Genomic DNA, 23,381 nt, shown 5'->3' on the forward strand with positions numbered 1-23,381 from the left:
AAACTGCAGAATGCTTTTTCACTACTAGCTCATGTAGATTGTAACGTTAGCCATCCAGGAAATGACAAATCTTTCTGATTGCTTAATGCCACATCCCATTTTTATTTGCGAAAAGACCGTCTGGGTAGTTGCAGGGCGTTTTTCTTATTTGCACATTAGATCTAGCCTTATTACTCACCCGTAAACAGAGTTTGTAAAAGGCAACATCCACGCTTGATACATATGCAAAAACAATTGTTTAATTGCACTCAAGCAGATTCAATTTGAGATAAGATTTTACTTCTTTTATTTAAACCTCTCATTTGCTCCTTGGCCTCGTTCTGCAGAGGCTGGTGGTGAAGCCGGACCAGCTGATCAAGAGGCGGGGCAAACTTGGCTTAGTGGGCGTCAACCTGGACCTGAACGGCGTCAGGGAGTGGCTCAGGACCCGCCTCATGAAGGAGACGACGGTACGTCATCCGGTGAACGCTTTTAGGCCAATAACTCTTGTTGCTATGCATTTGCTGGCCTCTCCTTTCTCCTTCACCCTCCTTTCTCCAGTGTGTGAATTTAATACCAATCTGCCACGTTCGGTGCAACAAGCAACATACTGCTTCCATCCTGTAGTCCATCAACGCAGTAAGCTTAGCCTCTGATGCACACCGTCCATCACTGTGGTGCCGTCTTGCCTCATAAACCAAGACGCTTCTTCAAGCTCTCGTGAGCTTGAACCATAGTGCCTGTTTGTGTATTTTATCACTTATGACATGACAAATATGCTGTAAATCGGGATAAGTAAACCTACTCTGTTCCTCCGTTCTAAATTGGGTAATTATGGTAATTGATCACTGCAAAAAAAACTAGAATATCTCTCCAGAAAACCCAGACCTCCACAAATTTTTAAAAAGTGTCAATATAATATGTGGTTTTTAATCCTTTCCTGTAGTGCTGCAACAATTAATAGATTAACTCGAGTAATTCGATTAGAAAAAAGCTTCGAATCAGATTTTGCTGCTTCGAGTATTCGTTTAATTAGTGTGGCGTTGTCATGGTTTGTTTTGAAAGTATTTGCATTTAGTTTGATTGATTTTGGTGGATACACTGCCCTCTAGTAGCAACAGTGAATATGACATAACTCTAACATAACTGAATCCAGCTGCTCCCTGTTAAGACCAACATAAGGTAAGTTGTTATTTAAACTAATGTTTTTTAATGCATTTGTAATTTAGTATATAGGTATATTTGGCCGTTTTTTGTGGGAATGTGTGAACTGATTTGTTCAGAGCATTGTAAAACAAAAAAGTCAGCATTTATGCTAGCTGACTTTTGCTAGTCCAGTTGTTCTTTTTTTATACCGTTTGATGCTAAGCTCAGGTATTTTAATTTATTTTTAAATGCAATTCTGTTAGTTTGAAGAGACATTCTGGAATTTTATTCTGTATTCGCGTTTAATGCTCTTTTGAAAGTGCAATCTTAGCAAGACTTTGTTTTACATTAAGTGAAATTAATTCTGCAACGCATTAAATGTTCCTAATCCGATTACTCGATTAGTCAAACTAACTAGTTGATAGAATAATCGACTACTAAAATAATCAAAAGATGCAACCCGAGTTTCACACTCGAATTGATTTTCTTTTTTTTCTTTTTTTTTTTTTTTTCCCTTAAATGTTTCAATGAAATTCAAAATACTTTATTTGTCCCCACGGGGCAACTAAAGGCACATAGTAGCAGCATTAGTGAGTTGGCAGAGTTAGTACACAACAAAAAACAAGGTTTTAGTTGTGAGATAATATACACAAGACTTTTTTTGAAAATTACAAAAGGAAAATCTAAAAATGTAAAAAAAAAAAAAAAAATTAAAATAATGTTTTTATTACATTCATAAAGGACAGGCGTCTTCAAATTGCGACTTTTGGGTCATTTGCAGCCCACAATTGTTGTATTCGTGTTGCTTGCGTTTCCTGCATGTATTTTGCAATAGTTCTAAACTGTAAAAGTACAGATACAAGTGCAAAAAAAATACTTAAGTAAAAGTACAAGTATCTAACAACAAAATACTCAAGTAAAAGTACAAGAGTACTTGCTTTAAAATTTACTTTACAACTAAAAAGTAAAAGTATATTCTCCAGAAGCAAAAATGTAATATACATATTAGGGCTGTCAAAATTATCGCGTTAATGGGCGGTAATTAATTTTTTAAATTAATCACATTAAAATATTTGACGCAATTAACGCACATGCCCCGCTCAGACAGATTTAAATGACAGTACATTGAAATGCCCACTTGTTAATTGTGTTATATGGAGTTTTGCCGCCCTCTGCTGGCGCTTGGGTGCGACTGATTTTATAGGTTTCAGCACCCATGAGCATTGTGTAAGTAATTATTGACATCAACAATAGCGGGCTACTAGTAGTGTTGCACCGATACCATTTTTTGGCCCCGATACCTGGCTGTGCAGTATCGGCCGATACCGATACCATACCGATACCACCCCGATTTTATATATATATATATATTTTTTTTTTTTTCCTTAATTTTTTTTTTTTTTTTTTCCCAAAGAGTTACATAATTGGATGTGAAATCATTGCTATCAAGGCTTTGTCAGGCTGTTGCTTACCTTTGCAAAATAGGAAAAAGTACACTAAACCCTAGTAGACAATAGTTGAATAAACCTTCCGCTCTCAAAGGCCAAAATAGTGCTAAATTTGTGAAATTAATAAAACATGTATAATACTAGCCCAACAGTAAGAAAGTGAAAATAAATTCATAATAATAAACTCTGAATTAACTGAATTAACTTTTTTAAACCTCTCAAAGTCCAAACAGTGCAACTTTCATGAAATTATTGTCACATTCTGCTGCTGGTTAGATTGTGTTTTGTTGCTGGGCGTGGCACTTGAATCCAATGCAGGCTGATCAACGCAGCATTTAAGCACGGGTGATCTCAGAGAAGGCTGCCGAGATATTTGCCTTGCTGATCGCTATTTGACATCTGGCACAAAAATCTCGCTACATTTGCTTGTTATGCCCCTGCATTGGGTTTTTCTGTTAGTGTGCTGCTCTCGTTTGTAACCGCTGCCTATCGTCTTAGTTTGTCCGTCGACCTGCTGTCACGGACTCCTTTTGTTATTTCTACTGTCCCGCGATCGCGTGTTATTTTTTGTTTGCAATCATTAAACCCTTTTATGTATCCCCCGCTTGTTGTCTGCTTCGAGGTTCAACCTTGTTTCCGCATTTGCGGACGCTAACAATTATAAGTAATAATAATTGACCACAGCTTCCCGTCTCTCCTTTTTTTCGGGAGGTGGGAGTCCCTTATTTCTATTTCTGAAAGGTGGCAACAATACTTTGGAAACACTTCCCAAATTACTGCGGCATTTCTTTCAGTAAAAGACAATAAAAGTAAAGTAGACTAAGTGAACTGACCAGAGATTGTGGCTCCGGTCCAGCGGCCTTCTTCCTCTGGATAGCAGTCCTGCTCTTGCAGGCTCAAACTCGTGTTCGTTCACATTTCGTCTTCAAATGTTTTATCAAGTTCGAGGTATTGAAACTGGCCGATTTAACTCCACATCTCCAAACTTTCAGGCCGCAAATCTTGCATGCAGCCATTGATTTTAATCGACGGGATTTCTATTTGGAAATATTTCCCGACCGCCGCGGCGCCGCCATATTTCCTGGTTTGTTTTTCATCCATATGAAAAAGCCCCCTTTTGATTGGTCAGGAGTGGCTATTGGCCCGCTCTCATTGGTCTGGAGCAGGCCAATAGCGGTAGCTGCTTGGTGTTCACGTGTCATCACACAACACAGAGACAGAGTGTAGTGAGCGCCAGGAGGAGAAAAAGGCTGTGGTCAAATGTTATAATAATGGACCGGTAAATGGTATCGGCGCCGTCTTTGTTGGTACTCGCCAATACCGATACCACCATTTCGGGCCGGATCGGCGCCGCCTGGCGATACTAGTATCGGTATCGGTGCATCTTTAGCTACTAGTTTATTTTTTGATTGAAAATTTTACAAATTTTATTAAAACGAAAACATTAAGAGGGGTTTTAATATAAAATTTCTATAACTTGTACTAACATTTATCTTTTATGAACTACAAGTCTTTCTATCCATGGATCGCTTTAACAGAATGTTAATAATGTTAATGCCATCTTGTTGATTTATTGTTATAATAAACAAATACAGTACTTATGTACAGTGTGTTGAATGTTGAATGAATGAATATATCAGTCTTGTGCCTTATCTTTCTATTCCAACAATGATTTACAGAAATATATGGCATATTTTATAGATGGTTTGAATGGCGATTAATTGCGATTAATTACGATTAATTAATTTTTAAGCTGTAATTAACTCGATAAAAAATTTTAATCGTTTGACAGCCCTAATACATATATAATCAGGAGTTCACTTTTTTTTTTTGCCCAGGTTCTCAGAGGAGGACCTGGAGATGTGACTTGGTCCTCGTTGAGCTTGAGAGCCGACCCGCCTGATGCGATAAAATTATGACAAGCTTTACTTAGAGCCAATTATTCATTCATTCATTCATTTTCCATGCCGCTTATTCCTCACGAGGGTCGCGGAGGTGCTGGAGCCTATCCCAGCTAACAACAGGCAGTAGGCAGGGGACTAGAGCCAATTACCTTTAATTAATTATAGTAACAATTAATGCTTGATTAACATCAACTGGCACAACAAAATTGCCATTACTTTGAAGTGAAATGTAAAGAAATAAACATAAAAGCACTAATTCAAAATAAAGGGCATTATGCGGTAGGGGTGGGCGATATAGCCTTAAACATGTATCACGATAAATGGAGTAGATTTACCTCGATAACGATAAATGACGATAAAGTCGCCCAAGCGGACTGTTATATATAATTTGAAAATCTGAATCAATGCATGAACTACAGATTAACCGTTTCTTGTTGATTTAGTTACCAGCATTCAATTTGATATATTTAACAATTGTACATGCAGTCTAGACATTAGTTTTATAAAAATGTATTGTAAACAATAAGAATTGAAGTATGAGCATTTATAACAGCGTGTATGGCTTGAACAATGTACATTGTCAAAATCAATATGCCTGTATAAACATGTCATTGTAACACAAATGACTTGCAGCTTGAACAGTACACTTCAAAAAGACAATTTATTGTTAATGGCTGCTGTGACATAATTATTCAATACAAGTGTTTACTTTATGGTTTCAGCCCCCCCCCCCAGTGCATTTTTTAATAAATGCAGGCATACATGAACCCCCAAACAGACAGACAGACACACATTAAAGCTATATTGATCTTCTGCAAATGAAACACTTAAGATTTTATGATAGCAATAATGACACAGAATTAAGCACATACAGAAAAATAGCTGGGGCCATTTCTCGGTTATAGTCTAAGTTTCACCGTTGGATTGTGCTTAATGCTGAATGCTTTACCATCACAAAAGCTATCAGAGAAATCACACACAGTCAGATACAAAATAACGCGACATAGTAATTGCTAAATGCAGTCCGTGCCCAATCCACTCATTAAGTTCAGCCGTTTCGACAAGGTTAGAGCCGCTATCCGACTCCATCACGTTCATCTGTAGCGTTAGCCGCTAGCGGTCGCTAGCGTTAGGCGCTAGCGTTAGCCGCTAGCGTTAGGCGCTAGCGTTAGCCTGTGGCCTGGCTACCAGTAGAAAGCAATGAAAGCACCATCTCCGGAAATCGTGAGAACAAGGGAGGACAGCGGGTGAAAGCCCGTCTGGATGCCACCAAGAGTCTATTAAATGTCGGGTGAAAGTTTGGCGAACCTCCCTTAAGCCACAATCCATCAGGTTTTGCTTGTAGCATTAGCTGCTAGCGTTAGCTTACCGGGCTTCTGTTTGATTGGCTTCCTGATGATCACATGACTCCCTACGTGAGTACATTCACTGCTTTCTTAAAGGGGAATGAACATAGGCGAACAACACAGAGTCAAAGCGGGATGAAAAGACTTTTTTCTTGTTTTATTAATTTACCGAATTTATCGACATGGTCAAAATTACGTCGGTCATCGTGAAGAATTTCGGTGACGGTAAATTTTCGGTTTACCGCCCAGCTCTATTATGCGGCTCCCACATTAACTTCAAGCCTTTGTAAAATGGGATGTCCTCCTCATAAGAGCTCATTGAACGTGCACGTTTAGCTTTGTGAAATGCGAGCAAAAACACGTTTGTCAGTGCATGGCGCTGTTCTTCATTAACTTTATTACACCACTTGTCCAGAGGGCGAGTGGGGTCCTGTCTGACATCGATAGTTTGCTTAATTGCCACATGCTCTCGGTTTTTTTCGTGCTTTACAAAGTTTGGATGGCTGAAATTCTTTGACCCTACATAAAATGCGCTGCTCTTATCAGTGACATTGGGATTCTCGCGACAAGTTTTGTACCACATTTCCGTGCGAGCATCATTTGCTTCTTGCCATGGTACCTCCTGCAGCCACTTTTCAGTAAAAGTCCTTTTTTTCGGTAGCTCCGGTGACGTCTCTGTCGTCCGTCTATCTTTTGACAGGGGTGGGGGAACATGGAAATAATTACTCAGTGGGGCCTGCCTCTTTGACATTTTGAGAAGTGATTTTCTCGTGTCCGCCGCAAATACAGTGGTCAGCCATCGATACGCAAAAGCGTATGGAAGCCGTTGAGGGCCAGCGCGTTTGTCTACGTCCAGTACGCATGCGCGCATGCGGACCACTTATGTGCACCCCTGTATATAATATATACATGTACATACATAAATACAGAGATCTGAGTCGAAATCCAAAGGAAGAAAATTCATTGACTGCACAGTTTCATTTAAAACTGTGCAGAATGGAAAACAACAAGCAATAAAATTGACTGCACTGTAAACAGAAGTTTAACAAGCTCAAAAAAATCCAAAACTTAGCTTAATGGCGGATTGCAAGCCGCTATCAGGTACATACAGCCACCTGCTGTACAAGAGTCTGGTGTTTTGTTTTTGTTTTGTTTTTTTTATCGGTCAATGTATTGTTCACCTGCCTAATCTTGCTTGTACTCTTGTTGCTGCCCCCAGTGCTCAGTTACGGTATAATTGCACGGGGCGTATCGATTGCGCAGGAGGCATGAAAACGAAACTATCAATTCGCAACGAGAACAAAAGAAACAAAACTAAGGTGTAACGCAGGCGACAATTTGAAAGTGGTGGAGTAAAAAGTAGAGATACTTGCTATAAAATGTTGTAAAGTAAAGTACAGATACACAAAAATGTACTTAAGTACAGTAAAGAAGTACTTTTCCTTCGTTACATTCCACCACTGGTTCTAAAAAATATATATGCTAAAAAAAAAATCAGAACAATAAATGTATTAATATTTTGCAAATTGTTTTATCTTTTACTTTTATATCACTTCCCGCCCCTTTTTTTTAATCCTTGCTACCCCGTGTTCTGCTATCCCTTCTTATGTTACATGAATCTTAATTTCCCTAAGGGAGTCTTCCCAAGGGATCAATGAAGTTTTAGCTAATCTAATAATTGCGGCTCCCAGCCCCTCCCAGTTGAAATGGATTGGATGTCTATTGCCTTCCATACGTGTTTTCAAAATCAGTTTTTCTTTTTTACTAACTACCATAACACATGCTCTGTAACATGAGCTGGCAGTGAATGAGTTGAGCTAATGCTATCTTTTGAATAGATGACCACTGTCCCTGAAAGGGTTAAAGCTGTTTATTATGCATTCATTTTCTGTGCAGTAGAATTGCCAAATGCCAGTTAAATAAGGCCAACACATTTCCCTATTATAATCTTAACCTTCCTTTATTCTTCCTTCTTCAAAATGGCAACCCCCCTCAATTGTTATATTTTCTCTCCGGCTGGCTGCTCTCTGGCCGTCCTTCGTCACAAGCGCCGCTCACGCCTGTCGGCCTTTTAACACAAGCGTCGTGACAGCCCCGGCAAATGAGCCGCCTTTGCTCGGTTTCGCCCGGAGCGAGAAAGGACGACGTTTTTTCCGGAAATTTATAGAGCTCTTCGTTTAAAATGACTTGTTTCCTGGCCTTTTTGTTACTTCACAAGCAGAAATCCAGATGAGGCTAACAACGTTTTTGATAACATTAATTTTCCTGAAGATTGCGGTGCATAAAGGAGGTGTTTGTTCCACAAAATTCCCCCAAATATCATCTGTAAAAAGTAGGGCTGCAACTATCAATTATTTTAGTAGTCGATTAATCGATAAACTAGTTAGTTTGAATAATCGAGTAATCGGATAAAGAACATGAAAAACTAGAAACTGCAATTTCTGGAGAAATTACTCTGGGTCTTTGCAGTGTGGAGGTACAGATCTTAGCCCCGCCCAGGTTGGTTTGGGGACATTTCGGGGACAATATCAGGTCACTTCCTGTTGATTTCGGGACATTTCGGAGACATGTCCAGGTCACATCAGGTCATTTGGGAACATTTGGGGCGTGTCCTAGTCATATCAGGTCATTTTGGGAAAATTTTGGGAGCGTGTCCTGGTCATATCAAGTCATTTGGGGACATTTGGGGGGGCGTGTCCTAGTCATATCAGGTCATTTGGGGACATTTGGGTGACACGTCCTATTGATATCAGGTCATTTCTTGTTGATTTGGGGACATTTGTTTTTTTTGCCATTGAAAATGAATGAGAAATTTGGACGTCCATGGCCATCAATGGCATCGACTTACATATGCGTCAATGGAATCCAAGTACATTGGCATCAATAGATTTGAAATAAATGGCTGTCCATGGCATCAATGCAATATAAATTCTGTTGGAAGTGAATGGGAAATTTGAACGTTGGATTCGATTAAAAATGAATGGGAGTTTTTGGCAAATTTCCGGGGAACCTTAGATTTTTTTCCAAATTCTGTATAAAACTTTTATGCCCCTCACCCTCCAGGAATTTTTAATCTCTAAATGATGTGATTTTGGTCAAAAATTGTAGGACTAGATACATTTTGAAAATGTATCTCCCCCCCCCCAAATTGGTGAAAAATCGGCGTTTACGGGCGACTGGAAAATTTTTCGGGGTCGTTCGAAAAATTCCTTGCATCACGTGAAAATTCCGGTCGTTTCGATATTCGAACGATGCCGAGCGGTCAAACGGTTCGGGCTGTGCGGCGTGCTGAAGAAATCCCATTTAAAAAAAAAACTGAATAACACTATCTGGGTCTTTTTTCAAAGACCCAGATAATTAAAATGCCTGAGCTGAGCCTCAAACGGTATAAAAAGAAAAATAAGGATCTAAGTACAACAAAAGAACAATGGCTAACTTGCATAGCAAAAGTCCGCTAGCTTAAATGCTATCAAATGCAAATTTTTTTTTTTTTAAATTACATTGCTCTTAACAAATGGTTCAGACACAAATTCCTACAAAAACAAAAAACGGCTAAATATACTAATAAACTAAATTACGACTGCATTAAAAAAATATTAGCTCAAACAAAAACTTGGCTCATGTTGGTCTTAACATGGAGCAGCTGGATTCAGCCATGTGAAATGAGGCAGACTAGAGGGCAGTGTATCCACCCAAATCAATAAAACTAAATGCAAACACTTTCAAAATAAACTATTACAACGCCAATTTAATCAAACGAATACTCGAAGCAGCAAAATTGAATTTGAATCTTTTTTTGTAATCGAATACTCGAATCAATCGATTAATCGTTGCAGCACTAGTAAAAAGTGTCTTCACGTGCTCTGTTTTAGACATGTTTTGCATCCTGAATTTATTTGTGACAACTCATTCCTGCTTCATCCTTAGGTGGGAAAAGCCAAAGGTGTTCTCAAGAACTTCCTCATTGAACCCTTTGTCCCTCACAAGCAGGTAAATCATTAATGTCTCCATTAGGAGCGTGACAAGATATCGAAAATGTTATATATCATGATTAAGCCTGTCACGATATGCAATAAATCCATTTATTTCACTGTAAATAAAAATGAAGGCGGTAATTTTCCCTGCTGCGATTTATCGCCATGCGTGCGCGTGGCAGATGTGTGGCAGACGTGCTATTAAAAGTTTGGCTTCCTTGTTACCAACTACGCAATATGCTGTGACGAGGACGCACTCACTGTTTTATTGACTTCTGGGTATGTTCGTTTTATACATTTGAGTTTGAGTCACCATCATTCAATGGAGAGAGGTGGAGCCGAGAGCATAGTCTGCGCACAGCAATGAGCAAGCAGAGTGGGGAAGACGAAAAGGGACAGAAAATCCTGATTTCCAAGCCAAACACCACAGCCCCGGTGTGGGAATACTTTGATTTTAAACCAAATGAAAATGGCGAGTCAACATAAAAGGATGACCCAGTCTGCACATTTTGTTTGGAGGTTGTTTCAACAAAGAGGACCAACACAGCAAATGTACATGTTCATTTGAAACACCATCACCCTCTTCACTGCTTGGTAAGCAAACTGTATCGCAACAAGCGGAGCCTTCCTCGTCACGTCAATGGACAATTACAGAGGTGCTCGCTTGATGTGTGAAATACAAACGAGACGGCGCAAAGTGGCGTCCCCTCACGGGAAGTGTAATCCGCTACATTGCTGAAGAAATGACTTTTTTTTTTTTTTTTTTTACCTCTGTTTAATGTTGTTTGATACTTATTGAAGCCAATTTTTTTGTTACTGCTACTTGATTACTCAATTTTTCTCTGTTGATGTTGAAGTGCGAATGTTCGTGTTACTACTTTATAACTCTGTGCCTAAATGCTTAAGTTATTGAAGTGCAATTTTATTTTTTTCTTTTGAAAAAGACATTTTTCAAAAAAAATCTGTGTGGTATTAATATTGTTGTCTTATACTTAAAAGAGGCATGGTCTATTGTTTTCGGTTGTGATTTCTTCAAAAGAGTAAACATTTATTGTGTTTTAATGGGTGTACTTGATTGAATACAGTCCCTGACAAAAGTCTTGTCGCTTATCCATTTTGTAGAAACAATTGCTAATAACCTGACTTTTAATTATTCAGTTGGTTTCAGAAATGGTTCATATGAAAGCTAAGACCCTCCCAAATTATATTGAATGTGCAAAAATATATTTGTTTCACTGATGAAAGATTTATCATTTAATGAAGACATAAAGGTCAAATTTTGGCAAGACAAAAGTTTTATCGCCTACAGAAAGTAGTGTGAAAATTGAACAAAAAATGTACTTCAAATACAAAAATATGTTACATAACATAAGCGAATTAAGTAGTGGTGCTGTGAGATCCAAATTTAATATTTTGTATGACTTCCATGGGCTTGAAAGACTGCATTCATGTGGGTCGGCAAGGATTCACACAATTTATTGATGAAGTCATCAGGAACATCAAAGAAAGTAGTCTTGCATGCCTTTGTAGCACAAAAGGTTATCGTTATACTCCCACAAAGAATCGATATATCGTTTTAAAAAGGTGTCACTATTTTAAAAAAAAAAGCTAACAGGTTGCTACCAAAATCTTCCATTAGAATAGAGTCTAAGTTAGCTCACTGGCTGCCATTGACCTTGACTGGATTGGACGTGTAGCACCGTCAACGGCACTGAAACCAGAGCATTCACACCCAGTCTTTTCTGGGCATTTACAGGTCATGTCTTGTTCATTCTAGGGCATTTATGGGTGACTTCCTGTTGATTTTACGTCACTTCCTATTCATTTGGGGACATTCTTGAGTCTCTTCCTTTTCAGTAACCCAAAATCAACAGGAAGTACCATGTAAATGCCCCAAAATCAACAGGAAGTGACACAGAGAAAAATTTCTTTTTTTTTTTTTTTTTTTTTTTTTTTTTTCAATAAAAAAAATAAAAGTTATAACATAAAATAATATACTGATGATAATTACTGCTTTCTCTTTTTTTCAGCTGTTTATCTTTTTTTTTTTTTTTTCCTTTTAGAAATACAGAACCAAAAAAATACCCCCAAGTTTAAACATTTGAAAAACAAGAGAATATTTACTATTAACAAGTGTTGTCCAATAGTATCAAGTAGCTGATAATATCGGCAGATAAAAGCATTTTGAAATAATATCGGATAACATTGACATCGGTTTGTCATTATCGGTTTTTGGGCCAATATGCATGTTGCTTTCAAAGTGAATGTAGAAGACTTTGTACAAGGGGTGGTCACAGTTTAACAAAGCAGTTATGCTTACTGACCATTAGATGTCCCCAACCTAAGTTGCTAAGATGCAATTAGCCATAATATGTTAAGTCCACGACTGCATATATCGGTATCGGTTTGATTTCGGTAAAAGATTTTTGGAGTTAGACAATATCGGGATATCGGTTTCGGTTAAAAAGTCTTTATCGGACAACTCTACTATTAACTCATGGCCCGCTATTGACTCTTACATCAATGGATTTTTCTTGCATCCAGTCAGAGGAGTTCTACGTGTGCATCTACGCCACGCGCGAAGGTGACCACATACTGTTCCACCATGAAGGTGGCGTGGACGTGGGCGACGTGGACTCAAAAGCCAAGAAGCTGCTGGTCGGAGTGGACGAGAAGATTAGCGAGGGCTCGGTGAGCAAGCAGTTGCTTGCCCAAGTCCCCAACGACAAGAGGCTGTGAGTTACTGTGTCATACCTTAATTTATACGGCATGTTAGTTACAGTAAGCTCTATTGCGAAATATGAAGAGCAATGTAAAGACCTGTAGAATTTATGCCTTTGAATTTCCATTTATTTAATGACACGTCTCCCATGGGTGCAATGAGCTCTTTATGCTTGATTCCACAATGCCAGGTGGCAATATATTGGATACGATTTCGATTCTTGCAGACCGTTTACACCCCGGAGGAATTGATTTTCAATTATATATATTTTTTCTCCTGACTTGGAACTGCTCTGCTGCTGGAAAAAAAAAAAAAAAAAAAAACATCGTTTCAGAAGACATTCTCCACTTTTATTGCAAGGCTTCAGCTCTCCCAATGAAGCTTGCCTATGACGCGGGAGTTGACGTGGTGGGGTTGCAAGTGGTTTCCATTAGACAAATGACCAACTCTCTCCTTTGCGTTATAGTCCCCATCTGCCTTCCTTCGAGGCTGCGGTGCATTCACAGCACGTCCACTTGTTTTGATGGTTGCGATACAGTGAGTCACCCCTACCCCCACCTACCAGCCACACCCTCTTTCTTGTCCATCTGTCCAGCAGCGCTCTCATTATTGCTGCAATTCGCTGTCTTGGCTGACATTGACAGCGTGTGCGCGCACACACGCACATTTGAAACTCCACCGCCAGCCGTCTTTTTCCATTCAGAGCACACTTGGGAAGCTGAGTCACTTTGGCTCCTTCCCCGCGGGTCTGACAAGGTTCTGACAAAAGGCTGACACGGTTTCACCGACTGACAGGAGAAAAATAGTGCATGCGTACTAGTGGTGCTCCTGATACTAATTCTGCTACCTAGCAGTGTGGTATCAGCCGATACCACCGATACTGTACCAGCCACATTTTCGAAAAACATACAAAATATTTATTTGATGATACCATTAATTTACTTTATACTTACTTGAATGTTAATCGATTTTTGGAAAACTGTTAATCAATTATTAATCGATGAGCAATCGATTATTGATAAATGTTGAATTGATTATTGGTAAAAAACTAATCGATTATTGGTAAATGATTAATCGATTATTAATCAACGCTTATTGGTAAACGATTAAGCTATCACTAATCGGTGATTGATTAATAATCAATTATTTGTCGATTGATAATCAATCTATGATTAATCGATTATTGGTAACTGATTAATCGATTATTAATCAACGCTTATTGGTAAACGATTAAGCTATCATTAATCGGTGATTGATTATCAATCGACAAATAATTGATTATAAATCTATGATTAATCGATTATTGGTAACTGATTTATAGATTAATCAACGCATATCGGTAAACAAAGCTGTTATTAATTGGCGAATAAATGATTATTATTCAACAGCTAATCGATTATTAATCGATGATTAATCGATTTTTGGTAAACATCCGATCAAATATTAATCGATGATCGATTGATTGTTGATAAACGATTACTCACCCATTGGTAAGCGATTAATTGATTATTAATCGACTATAAATTGAGTATTTGTAAACTATTAATGGATAGTTGGTAAATGATTAATCAATTATTGATCGATTATTGGTAAAATATCCACGTTAATCTGTAGATTGACTGATTATTAATTGACATTTAATGGATTATTAATCTATGATTAATCAATTTTTGGAAACTGATTAATCGATTATTGGTAACTGATTTATAAATGATTAATCAACACTTATCGGTAAACAAAGCTATTATTAATTGGCGAACAATAGATTATTTTTCAACAGCTAATCGATGATCAAACTATGATTAATCGATTATTGGTAAACATCCAATCAAATATTAATCGATGATCGGTTGATTGTTGATAAACGATTACTTACCCATTGGTAAATGATTACTTGATTATTGATCCACTCTAAATTGAGTATTGGTAAGCTATTAATGGATAGTTGGTAAATTATTAATTGATGATTAATCGATTATCTGTAAAATATCTGTATTAATCTGTAATTGATTAATTATTAATCCATAACTAATTGATTATTGGTAACTGATTTATATATTATTAATCCATGCTTATCGGTAAACGAAGCTATTATTAATTGGCGAATAAATGATTATATTATTCAACAGCTAATCGATTATCAATCGATTTTAAATCGATTATTGGTAAACATTGAATCAAATGTTAATCGATGATTGATTGCTGGGAAACTACTGCTCACCCATTGGTAAATGATTAATTGATTATTAATCGACGATAAATTGAGTATTGGTAAACTATTATTTAATAGTTGGTAAATTATTAATCGACGATTAATCGATTACCGGTAAAATATCAATTGATTATAGGTTAATCGATGACTGGTAAATGATTCATCGATTTTTGGTAAACAATTAATTGAATATTAATCGGCAACCCCTGAAGGGGAAAGCCAAAAGGAAAAGATAAAAAATTGATTAGTCATTGATTACTTTCTACCAATAATTGATTACATTTCAATTAATAATCGATTAATCGTCGCGTGAACATTCGTTCACTGCCAACCCTCCCACTTTAAATGGATTAGACGTCAACGAGTGACAAACTCATTTCAGTTCATGTGAGAAGTATGAAAAGAGCCACATGATTGGATGTCCATCATCGTCAATGGCACTGAAGCAGTTAAAAGGAAGACGAGTGATAAAGCACTTTTCTAAAAATAAAATTGTAAAAATTGTTTTCTTACTCTCATTGCTGATTTTTACTATTCCTTAAATATTTTTTTTGCTGGCAGGGTCCTGGCCCAATTCATCGTTGGTCTTTTCAATCTATATGAAGACCTGTTCTTCACATACTTGGAGATCAATCCACTAGGTAGGTACTAGGTTTTATATACATTTGAGTAATTCCTTTGTTTAAATTAGCAAAACTGAACAAAGACATTCTTTGTATTAAATCTCTAAAACGCTGTCACTGATCGTCATGACATTTGCAAATGAGTCATATGTTTTTATTGGGTTAAACTAAGACCGCATTTTGACATCGATTCAAACATCACAAGTTAATTCTACCGCTTTTCAAACCCATTGTAGTAAATAATTGATGCCCTTGCTTTGATGATGTTGGTAATTAGCTGCAAAGAACATGTCCTCATCCTGCTTTGATGCAGTACACAAGCAATATGCAAGGGAGCCTCACTGTGAACACAAAATGTAATTCTCTAGTTTCCCTCTCCCTGTAGTGGTTACGAAAGATGGCGTCTACGTGCTGGACATGGCGGCGAAGATTGACGCCACGGCGGACTACATTTGCAAGGCCAAGTGGGGGGATGTGGAGTTCCCGCCACCTTTTGGCAGGGAGGCATACCCTGAGGTAGGCTCGTCAAAAGTACCGTAAATGTTGCATTCAGATACGATATTTAATTCCAAAAGTATGAAAACTGTTATTTATTTGATTTTGGACCACCACAGGTCACCAGAAAAATGTTGTCATCAGTTAAAATTGACTTTGCAAAACTCTTTAGAGCTGAGAACCTCTGGGTAAACTTGATATAGCTAAGCCATAGCAAGCTAATGTCTGAGTGAAATCCCATTCAAATCACTTGAAAATTCAAATATACTACAAACAATTGTGCCTTTTGCTCTTGAATTTCATGTTGGAAAATGATTTTTTTTGTTTTCATGTCTACATTCTCATTTTTGTCTTGCATCTTTGCATTACATACTATTTTTACAGGGTAAAATATGACGCAAATGTTTTTTTTTTTTGTTTGTTTGTTTGTTTTTTGGTTATACTTCTTCGTACCAAGTATGGGTTAACCTTCCACTGAGCAAACCAGTTTCTCCTCCCCATTAGATAGAGGGCTATCTGTTGAAAGAAATTGAATTACGGTAAGCGTGTAAATTGGGGGTAAACAAGTCTAAAACTTATTTTAGAAAGACACATTGCCTTTAGTCAGTGTACGAAAATAGGGCCCTGTGTGTCTGAACCTTCCCTGAACCCCTTAGGCCTGTGGTCCTCAATTAGCGGACCGCGGTCCACGACCGGACCACGGCACACCTCTCTGCGGACCTACGGACGTACAAAAAAAACGAAAGACAAAAAAAAACTTTTTTTCAACATACAACATTTGTATGAATCGCCGATCGCTATGCGCTACTATTCTGTTGCTAAATTCTGTTTGATTCTCAGTCAAATATCGTATATGTTTTCACTTCTATTCAATTCAATTCAATTCAATTTTATTTGTATAGCCCACAATCACAACAGAGGTCTCAAAGGGCTTTACTTCTGTTGTCATCGCTATGACAACGATGCGATGATTGGCTGAGAGAGCCTGCGTGGATGCACTGATTGGCTGAGAGAGCATGCATGGATGCTCCCGATCTGATCCCGATCGTTTTAGTTTGAGTATCTGCCGATCCCGATATTTCCCGATCCGATTGCTTTTTTTTTGCTCCCGATTCAATTCCAATTATTCCCGATAATTTTTCCCGATCATGTACATTTTGGCAATGCATTAGGAAAAAAATTAATAAAACTCGGACAAATATATACATTCAACATACAGTACATAAGTGCTGTATTTGTTTATTATGACGATAAATCCTCAAGATGGCATTTACATTATTAACATTCTTTCCGTGAGAGGGATCCACGGATAGAAATACTTGTAATTCTTAAAGGATAAATGTGACTTTGTATATTGTAACTAAATATTGCCATCTAGTGTATTTGTTGAGCTTTCAGTAATGATACTGTAGCCATTTAACTGTTCTGCCCAAATGCATGATGGGAAGTGCAACCATGACTGTGCGTAGTGGCACCAATTGATATATCTTCTCTGCGTTGGGAAATAACATAGGGTGTTAAGAAAAATATCAACTGCTACCTTTCTTCCCCACATTGCTTCCTATGATATTTCTAATTGTTGAGCAAGGGATTGTAAGGTTTTAGCCATTCATAAAAAGGCTCCAAAGACTGCCAAAATTCACTCTACTCATTTTAGGCTGCCTTTTAGCTCTATAAATAGGTAAAACGGCGCCATTATAGATTGAATGCGACAACGCGTGAGTGGGTCGTGCAGCGCATGCGTTAATTGCGTTAAATATGTTAACGTGATTAATTTAAAACCAAATTAAGTACCGCCGTTAACGTGATAAATTTGATAGCCGTACTTTAAGCCAAAACTAAAGACTCTGGATGAGTGTAAAACATTTTGTCTGTAACGTTAAATACAATTAGAAAACGATTTAATTAAAAAAAATTAATAATATATATATATATATATATATATATATATACATATATATATATATACAGTGGTACCTCTACATACGAAGTTAATCCGTTCCAGGACCTTGTTTGTAAGTCGAAATGGTCGTATGTCGAGCAGGATTTTCCCATAGGAATACATTATAATTCCATTAATTCATTCCACAGCCCAAAAACTTTCACTAAATCCTTAAAAAATACTGCTGGTACTATTACAAATGGCAATTACACATAGCAAAACAAATAAATTATAAATCAAAATCGGAATAATAATAATAATAATAATAATAATAATTCCTGTATTAATGTAACGAATCGGGTTCTAATGTGGCGGACGTTTTTTGCTGACCCTGAACGCACCGCGGGGCTGACGTGCCAGAGACAGACCGGTGAGCTTGAGTTTCACTTTCACTTTGAATGTTTTCTTGAGAACACCGTCAATTGCGGCAGACAGAAGGTGTTTTTGTTTTGAATAAGTTGTGAAATAAATGATAAAAACGTGGCGAAGTTGGCGATTTCTCTGGAGATGTTACCACAATAAGAATTGTCAGCTTAACTTATAAAGACTGGCGAACGATGGTCGGAGGAGGACCGTGGAGATGTATTGTTGAGCCATTTCACGGATGCCCACTCTACGCTCATATTTTTCTGTCATTTGCATCTTCATTTAGAAGGTAAGCGTCAACTTTTTCCTTGTTTCACCACCTGTACCAACCTTTACTGAAAGCAGTGTTGATTTGTCACACAAGAAAATCCGCCGTGCATTCGTCTGCGGTGCTGCCATTGTCGTCGTATTTCGAGCATGTCGTCGGATGTAGAAACAAATGGCGAGTCAAATTTTACGTCGGATGTCGAAAAGTTCGTGTGTCGAAGCGATCGTATGTAGAGGTACCACTTGTATATGTATATATATATATATATATATATATATATATATATTACAAAAACGCATGTCCAATATTTTTTTGCCGATTCCGATACTTTGAAAATGACGTGATCGGGACATCTTTAATATTTAGCAGTTCTTTTTTGTGGGAATACGTGTTTGAACGATTTGTTTAAAAAGTTAGGATTTCGTAGCATTTAAACTAGTGGACGTTTGCTATCCAAGTTCGCCAATTGTTCTTTTGTCATATTTATATGCTTGTTTATTTATTTTTTTTATAACGTTTGAAACGAAGCGCAGGTATTTTATTTATTTTTAAATGAAAATGCAATTCGACCGAGCCCCCCGGGTGCCAGGGTAGGAAAAAAAAATCATAGCTAGTCTGTACCAACAGGTTAGTAATCTGTGAGTACAGTTATACTGTACCCACAGTTTAGCAATCTGTACCCAGCACAGAAAATCTGTGGGCAGCACAGAAAATGTGCAAACACAACATGCCATATTGATTGATGACACCTGAAAGTGAAATTTTAGATGGCTACCAAAGAAAACGTGCAATATTTACCTTTTAAAACCCTTTTGTTCGCCGAGGGCAAAACATGCAGGTGCTTGCTCGGTCGGTCCCTTGGCGTTGGGAGTCCCCGCCAAACATTGGTGACTACTGTTTCCGGGTCATTGCTAAACTGTTGGTACAGATTAGTAAACTGTGGGTACAGTTTAGTAATCTGTGGGTTTAGTCATCTGTGGGTACAGATTAGTAAACTGTGGGTACAGATTACTAAAATGTACCCTCAGATTGCTAATCTGTACCCACAGTTTAGCAATCTGTGGGTACAGAGTAGTAATCTGTGGGTACAGATTGCTAAACTGTGGGTACCGTTTAGTAACCTGACTTTTAATTATTCAATTGGTTTCAGAAATGGCTCATATGAAAGCTAAAACCCTCCCAAATGATGTTGAATGTACAAAAATATATTTGTTTCACTGAAAAAAGATCTATCATTTAATGAAGACGCAAAGGTCAAATTTTGGTCACAGATTGCTAAACTGTGGGTACAGTTTAGTAATCTGTGGGTACAGTTTAGTAAATTGTGGGTACAGATTAGTAATCTGTGGGTACAGACTACTAAACTGTACCCACAGATTAGTAAACTGTGGGTACAGATTATCTATGATTTTTTTTTTCTGCCCTGGCACCCGGGGGGGGGGGCTCCGTACAATTCTGTCTAGCTTGAAGAAACACTCGGGGAATTTTGGGGAATTTTAGGGAATTCTATCTCCTAAAATTTATTATGCAACGCATTAAATGTTACTAATCTGATTACTGGATTATCCAAACTAACTAGTTGATAGATTAATCGATTACTAAAATAATCAATAGCTGCAGCCCTAATCTTGTGTAAATAGTCTGTCATGGCCTGTCTCAGACAGAGCTGGCGAGCAGCAGCAGACGGACGCTCTAATTGGCTCGGAGGTGGGGGGTGAAGGATGACAGCGGGCGCTTTTTGATTGCAAGTGCTTTCTCCCAGCCGGCAGATGTGTGTTTGTGCACTTGCCTGTCAAAATCAAGAAGCAACATTCACAATCGCTTACTTCTCCGCGCACTCCGGCAGGTTGAGCAACACGTACTCAATCCAATCCTGTTTCGTAGGAGGCCTACATTGCCGACCTGGACGCCAAGAGCGGCGCCAGCCTCAAGCTGACCCTGCTCAACCCGCAGGGCCGGATCTGGACCATGGTGGCAGGCGGTGGAGCCTCCGTCGTGTACAGGTAGTCAATCGATTTCGCGTTAAATGAGAGCGAATGAGAGCGAGCAAAAAATACAAAAATCAAATGGATTGGACGTCTACTAATGTTATACTGGTAGATGTCCAAACTCTATAGTTTTTAACACGCTGCCAGCACTCTCACTTGATTGAATGTCGACTTGTGTTAACTCATTCAGAAAGATGATAAATATTGTTGTCCACAGCATTGAAAGAGTAAAAATAAGAAAACTAGTGATGGCTAAAGCTGCTGTTTTGAATTTGCAGGAATTAGTATCTTTTCCCCTCCTTCTCCATCTGTTTGGAGTTCTAAGATGTACTCAAGCACAACTAATGACTCCCTCTGTGCCCTTTTAATTTTGATTTGCTTGCCATACCTGTCTTCCGCCGCACTGTCAGTAACGAGTTGGTTTTCCCTTCCAACGACGTACCTGCGATGCTATAGCGACACCATCTGCGACCTGGGTGGCGTGGACGAGCTAGCCAACTATGGCGAGTACTCGGGGGCGCCGAGCGAGCAGCAGACGTACGACTACGCTAAGACCATCCTCTCGCTCATGACGAGAGAAAAGCACCCTGATGGTAACGCCAGACAGACCGTCTTTCTTTTGTTCTTCTTGAAATAAGTGTTGCGTTGTTTTCATAGGTAAAGTCTTGATCATCGGAGGGAGCATTGCCAACTTCACAAATGTGGCGGCGACGTTCAAGGTAATAAAACAGATGCCTGGTGTCCTGCTAAATAGCGATTTACGCGAATTCCTTAATGCTAGGGTATTGTGCGAGCGATCCGAGACTACCAGGTACCTCTCAAGGAGCACGAAGTGACTATTTTTGTCCGGCGTGGGGGTCCAAATTACCAAGAAGGTCTGCGGGTGATGGGAGAAGTCGGTAAGTGAATCCTCGCAAAACGCAAGCTCCCTTTTTAAGACAATCAGATAATAGAAGAAAGTTTCAGAAGATTCCGCAAAACAACAATGTCAACAAGTGCCAATTATACAGCGTTATCAGTGGCAGTTCCTATAAGACAGGGGTCAGGAACCTATGGCTCGCGGGCCAGATATGGCTCTTTTGACGGCTGCATCTGGCTCTTAGACAAATATTCAATTATTTAAAAAATCAGTAATAACAGTCACTGTATTTTAGTCACAACGACCCATCGATAAAAATATTCAAGTAAAGTTTATCGCAATATCAATCCAGGGAATGGATTGATATTTGAATGTAAAGTAGCTCCCTCTACAGTAGAGCCTAGATCTTGAGCCCGAACCCGACCCGACCGAATTTCGGGCCGGGTCTGGCCGAAAATGTCAATCATTTACGTTCGAGTCGGGTCGGGCCGGACTTCTCTCTCGCTAACTTTTTTTAAAATAAATATATATTTGTACACTAAAACGATGTATGGATGTTAAACTGAGGAATACTTGTTATAAAATAAATAAGTTGGATAAAACAGAAAAGGCGCTTTTGTAATCGCAAACATGAGCCAGTGCATTGTTTGCGCACATGAACGCCGTGGCCCCGCCCTCCTTTTAATTTTCCCCACCCGCTCTTGGCGCGCTCCGCGAGTCTGCAACGCTGCATCTTGGTATTTCCTTTTTGAATTTCGATATAGAGCCGCAAGAGGTGAAAAGCAAACTAAAGACGGCGGGATTGAAAAGGCAACAATCCAAGAGTGGTGTGTGGAAAGGATTTCAATTGATAGCGGAAGATGCTACAGAAAACTGTCGGCCTTGCCGAATGCAACAAATGTGGCGCTTTGCTCTCGTACGAGAGCAGAAAGACTGGCACATTGACGCTGAGCAGGCATTTTAAAAACTACTGGCCTAAAAGATATTAGTCAAACATCGTTATTATCATTTGTTTCGAGGGCTGCACCTCTTCGTGCTAAGCAGGACATCGTGGAGTTCGTGGTGTTCCTTAAATCGTCATTATTTATTTTGTTTCAGTGCTCCTTAAGGCAGGTTGTTCTTTTGTGTGTTCTGGTGCGAGTCATTAAAATAAAGAATGTTGTTTAAAAGTATTTTAGTTTATTTTTGAATATGCTGCTGTTCCTCTCCCTGTCAGAGAGGCGCGTATAGTGAGCAAAATATCCCACACAGAAATATATTTAACAAACCTTTCCAGCGTTATTTCGTTGTGTAAATGCATTTATAATTATCATAAAAATATGTAGACTATTTAAACATTAAGAAAACTTGCGTTTTTTTCTGCCAACTCGAAGAAATTAAAATAAATGTTTATTGCATTTTGCCAAGGAAAAGGCGCATGAACCATCCACCTGATAGAACGGGCACACAAATATATTAGATATAAATGTTTTTTGAATATGCATCTTACAGTCTTGTTTAACTGGGAGATTTTGTTACAAAAGACAGGCTTTAATTTGTTTTCATTATGTACATAGGCATCGTCACAAATCTGATGGTAAATGGTGTTATACTTATATAGCGCTTTTCCACCTTTCAAGGCGCTCAAAGCGCTTTACACCATCTCACTATTCACCTACTGGTGACGCAGCACCAGATCACACAAAACTCAACCATGCATCGGATCTGGCATTTCCTCCGCCGCCTGAGTCCCCACAAATAAAACGGGCTCGGGCCTATAAATAAAACATACATTTTTTGGGGGGTGGGGGGGTTCGGGCTCAGGCCTACAAATAAAACGTAAAATTTGGGGCTTTTTTCGGGCTCGGGCATACAAATAGAAAATAAAATTTCAGTTTTTTTCAGCTTGGGGCTGCAAGTTCAGTTAATTGCTCGGGCCGGGTCGGGCTGGGCTGGATTTTTTTAAGCCCGAACTAGGCTCTACTCTACAGGTAAACATGAGAATAATAATACAAATGGGGAAACCAAATCCGTTGCATCACCGGAATTGCGCAGGGAAGATTTTTGAACGTACTTATATATTTTAAAAATGCGCTGAATCGATTCGGCTTGTTGCCCGCATCGAATCGA

The 23,381-nt window shown here is 38.6% G+C and overlaps 1 protein-coding gene across 1 annotated transcript in view; it reads left to right on the top strand.

Annotated features, from left to right (window-relative positions):
* Positions 1-23,381, top strand: part of aclya (ATP citrate lyase a) — a 57,730-nt gene that overhangs the window by 13,246 nt on the left and 21,103 nt on the right. Inside the window, exons 3-11 of the mRNA XM_057817558.1 lie at positions 327-449; positions 9,751-9,813; positions 12,342-12,532; positions 15,293-15,372; positions 15,740-15,870; positions 20,310-20,428; positions 20,870-21,006; positions 21,071-21,132; positions 21,195-21,312. Coding sequence (XP_057673541.1) covers positions 327-449; positions 9,751-9,813; positions 12,342-12,532; positions 15,293-15,372; positions 15,740-15,870; positions 20,310-20,428; positions 20,870-21,006; positions 21,071-21,132; positions 21,195-21,312 — 1,024 coding nt within the window. The remainder of the gene's footprint in view (positions 1-326; positions 450-9,750; positions 9,814-12,341; positions 12,533-15,292; positions 15,373-15,739; positions 15,871-20,309; positions 20,429-20,869; positions 21,007-21,070; positions 21,133-21,194; positions 21,313-23,381) is intronic.

Source organism: Corythoichthys intestinalis, chromosome 16, assembly GCF_030265065.1.
Source record: "Corythoichthys intestinalis isolate RoL2023-P3 chromosome 16, ASM3026506v1, whole genome shotgun sequence".
Lineage (NCBI taxonomy): Eukaryota > Metazoa > Chordata > Actinopteri > Syngnathiformes > Syngnathidae > Corythoichthys > Corythoichthys intestinalis.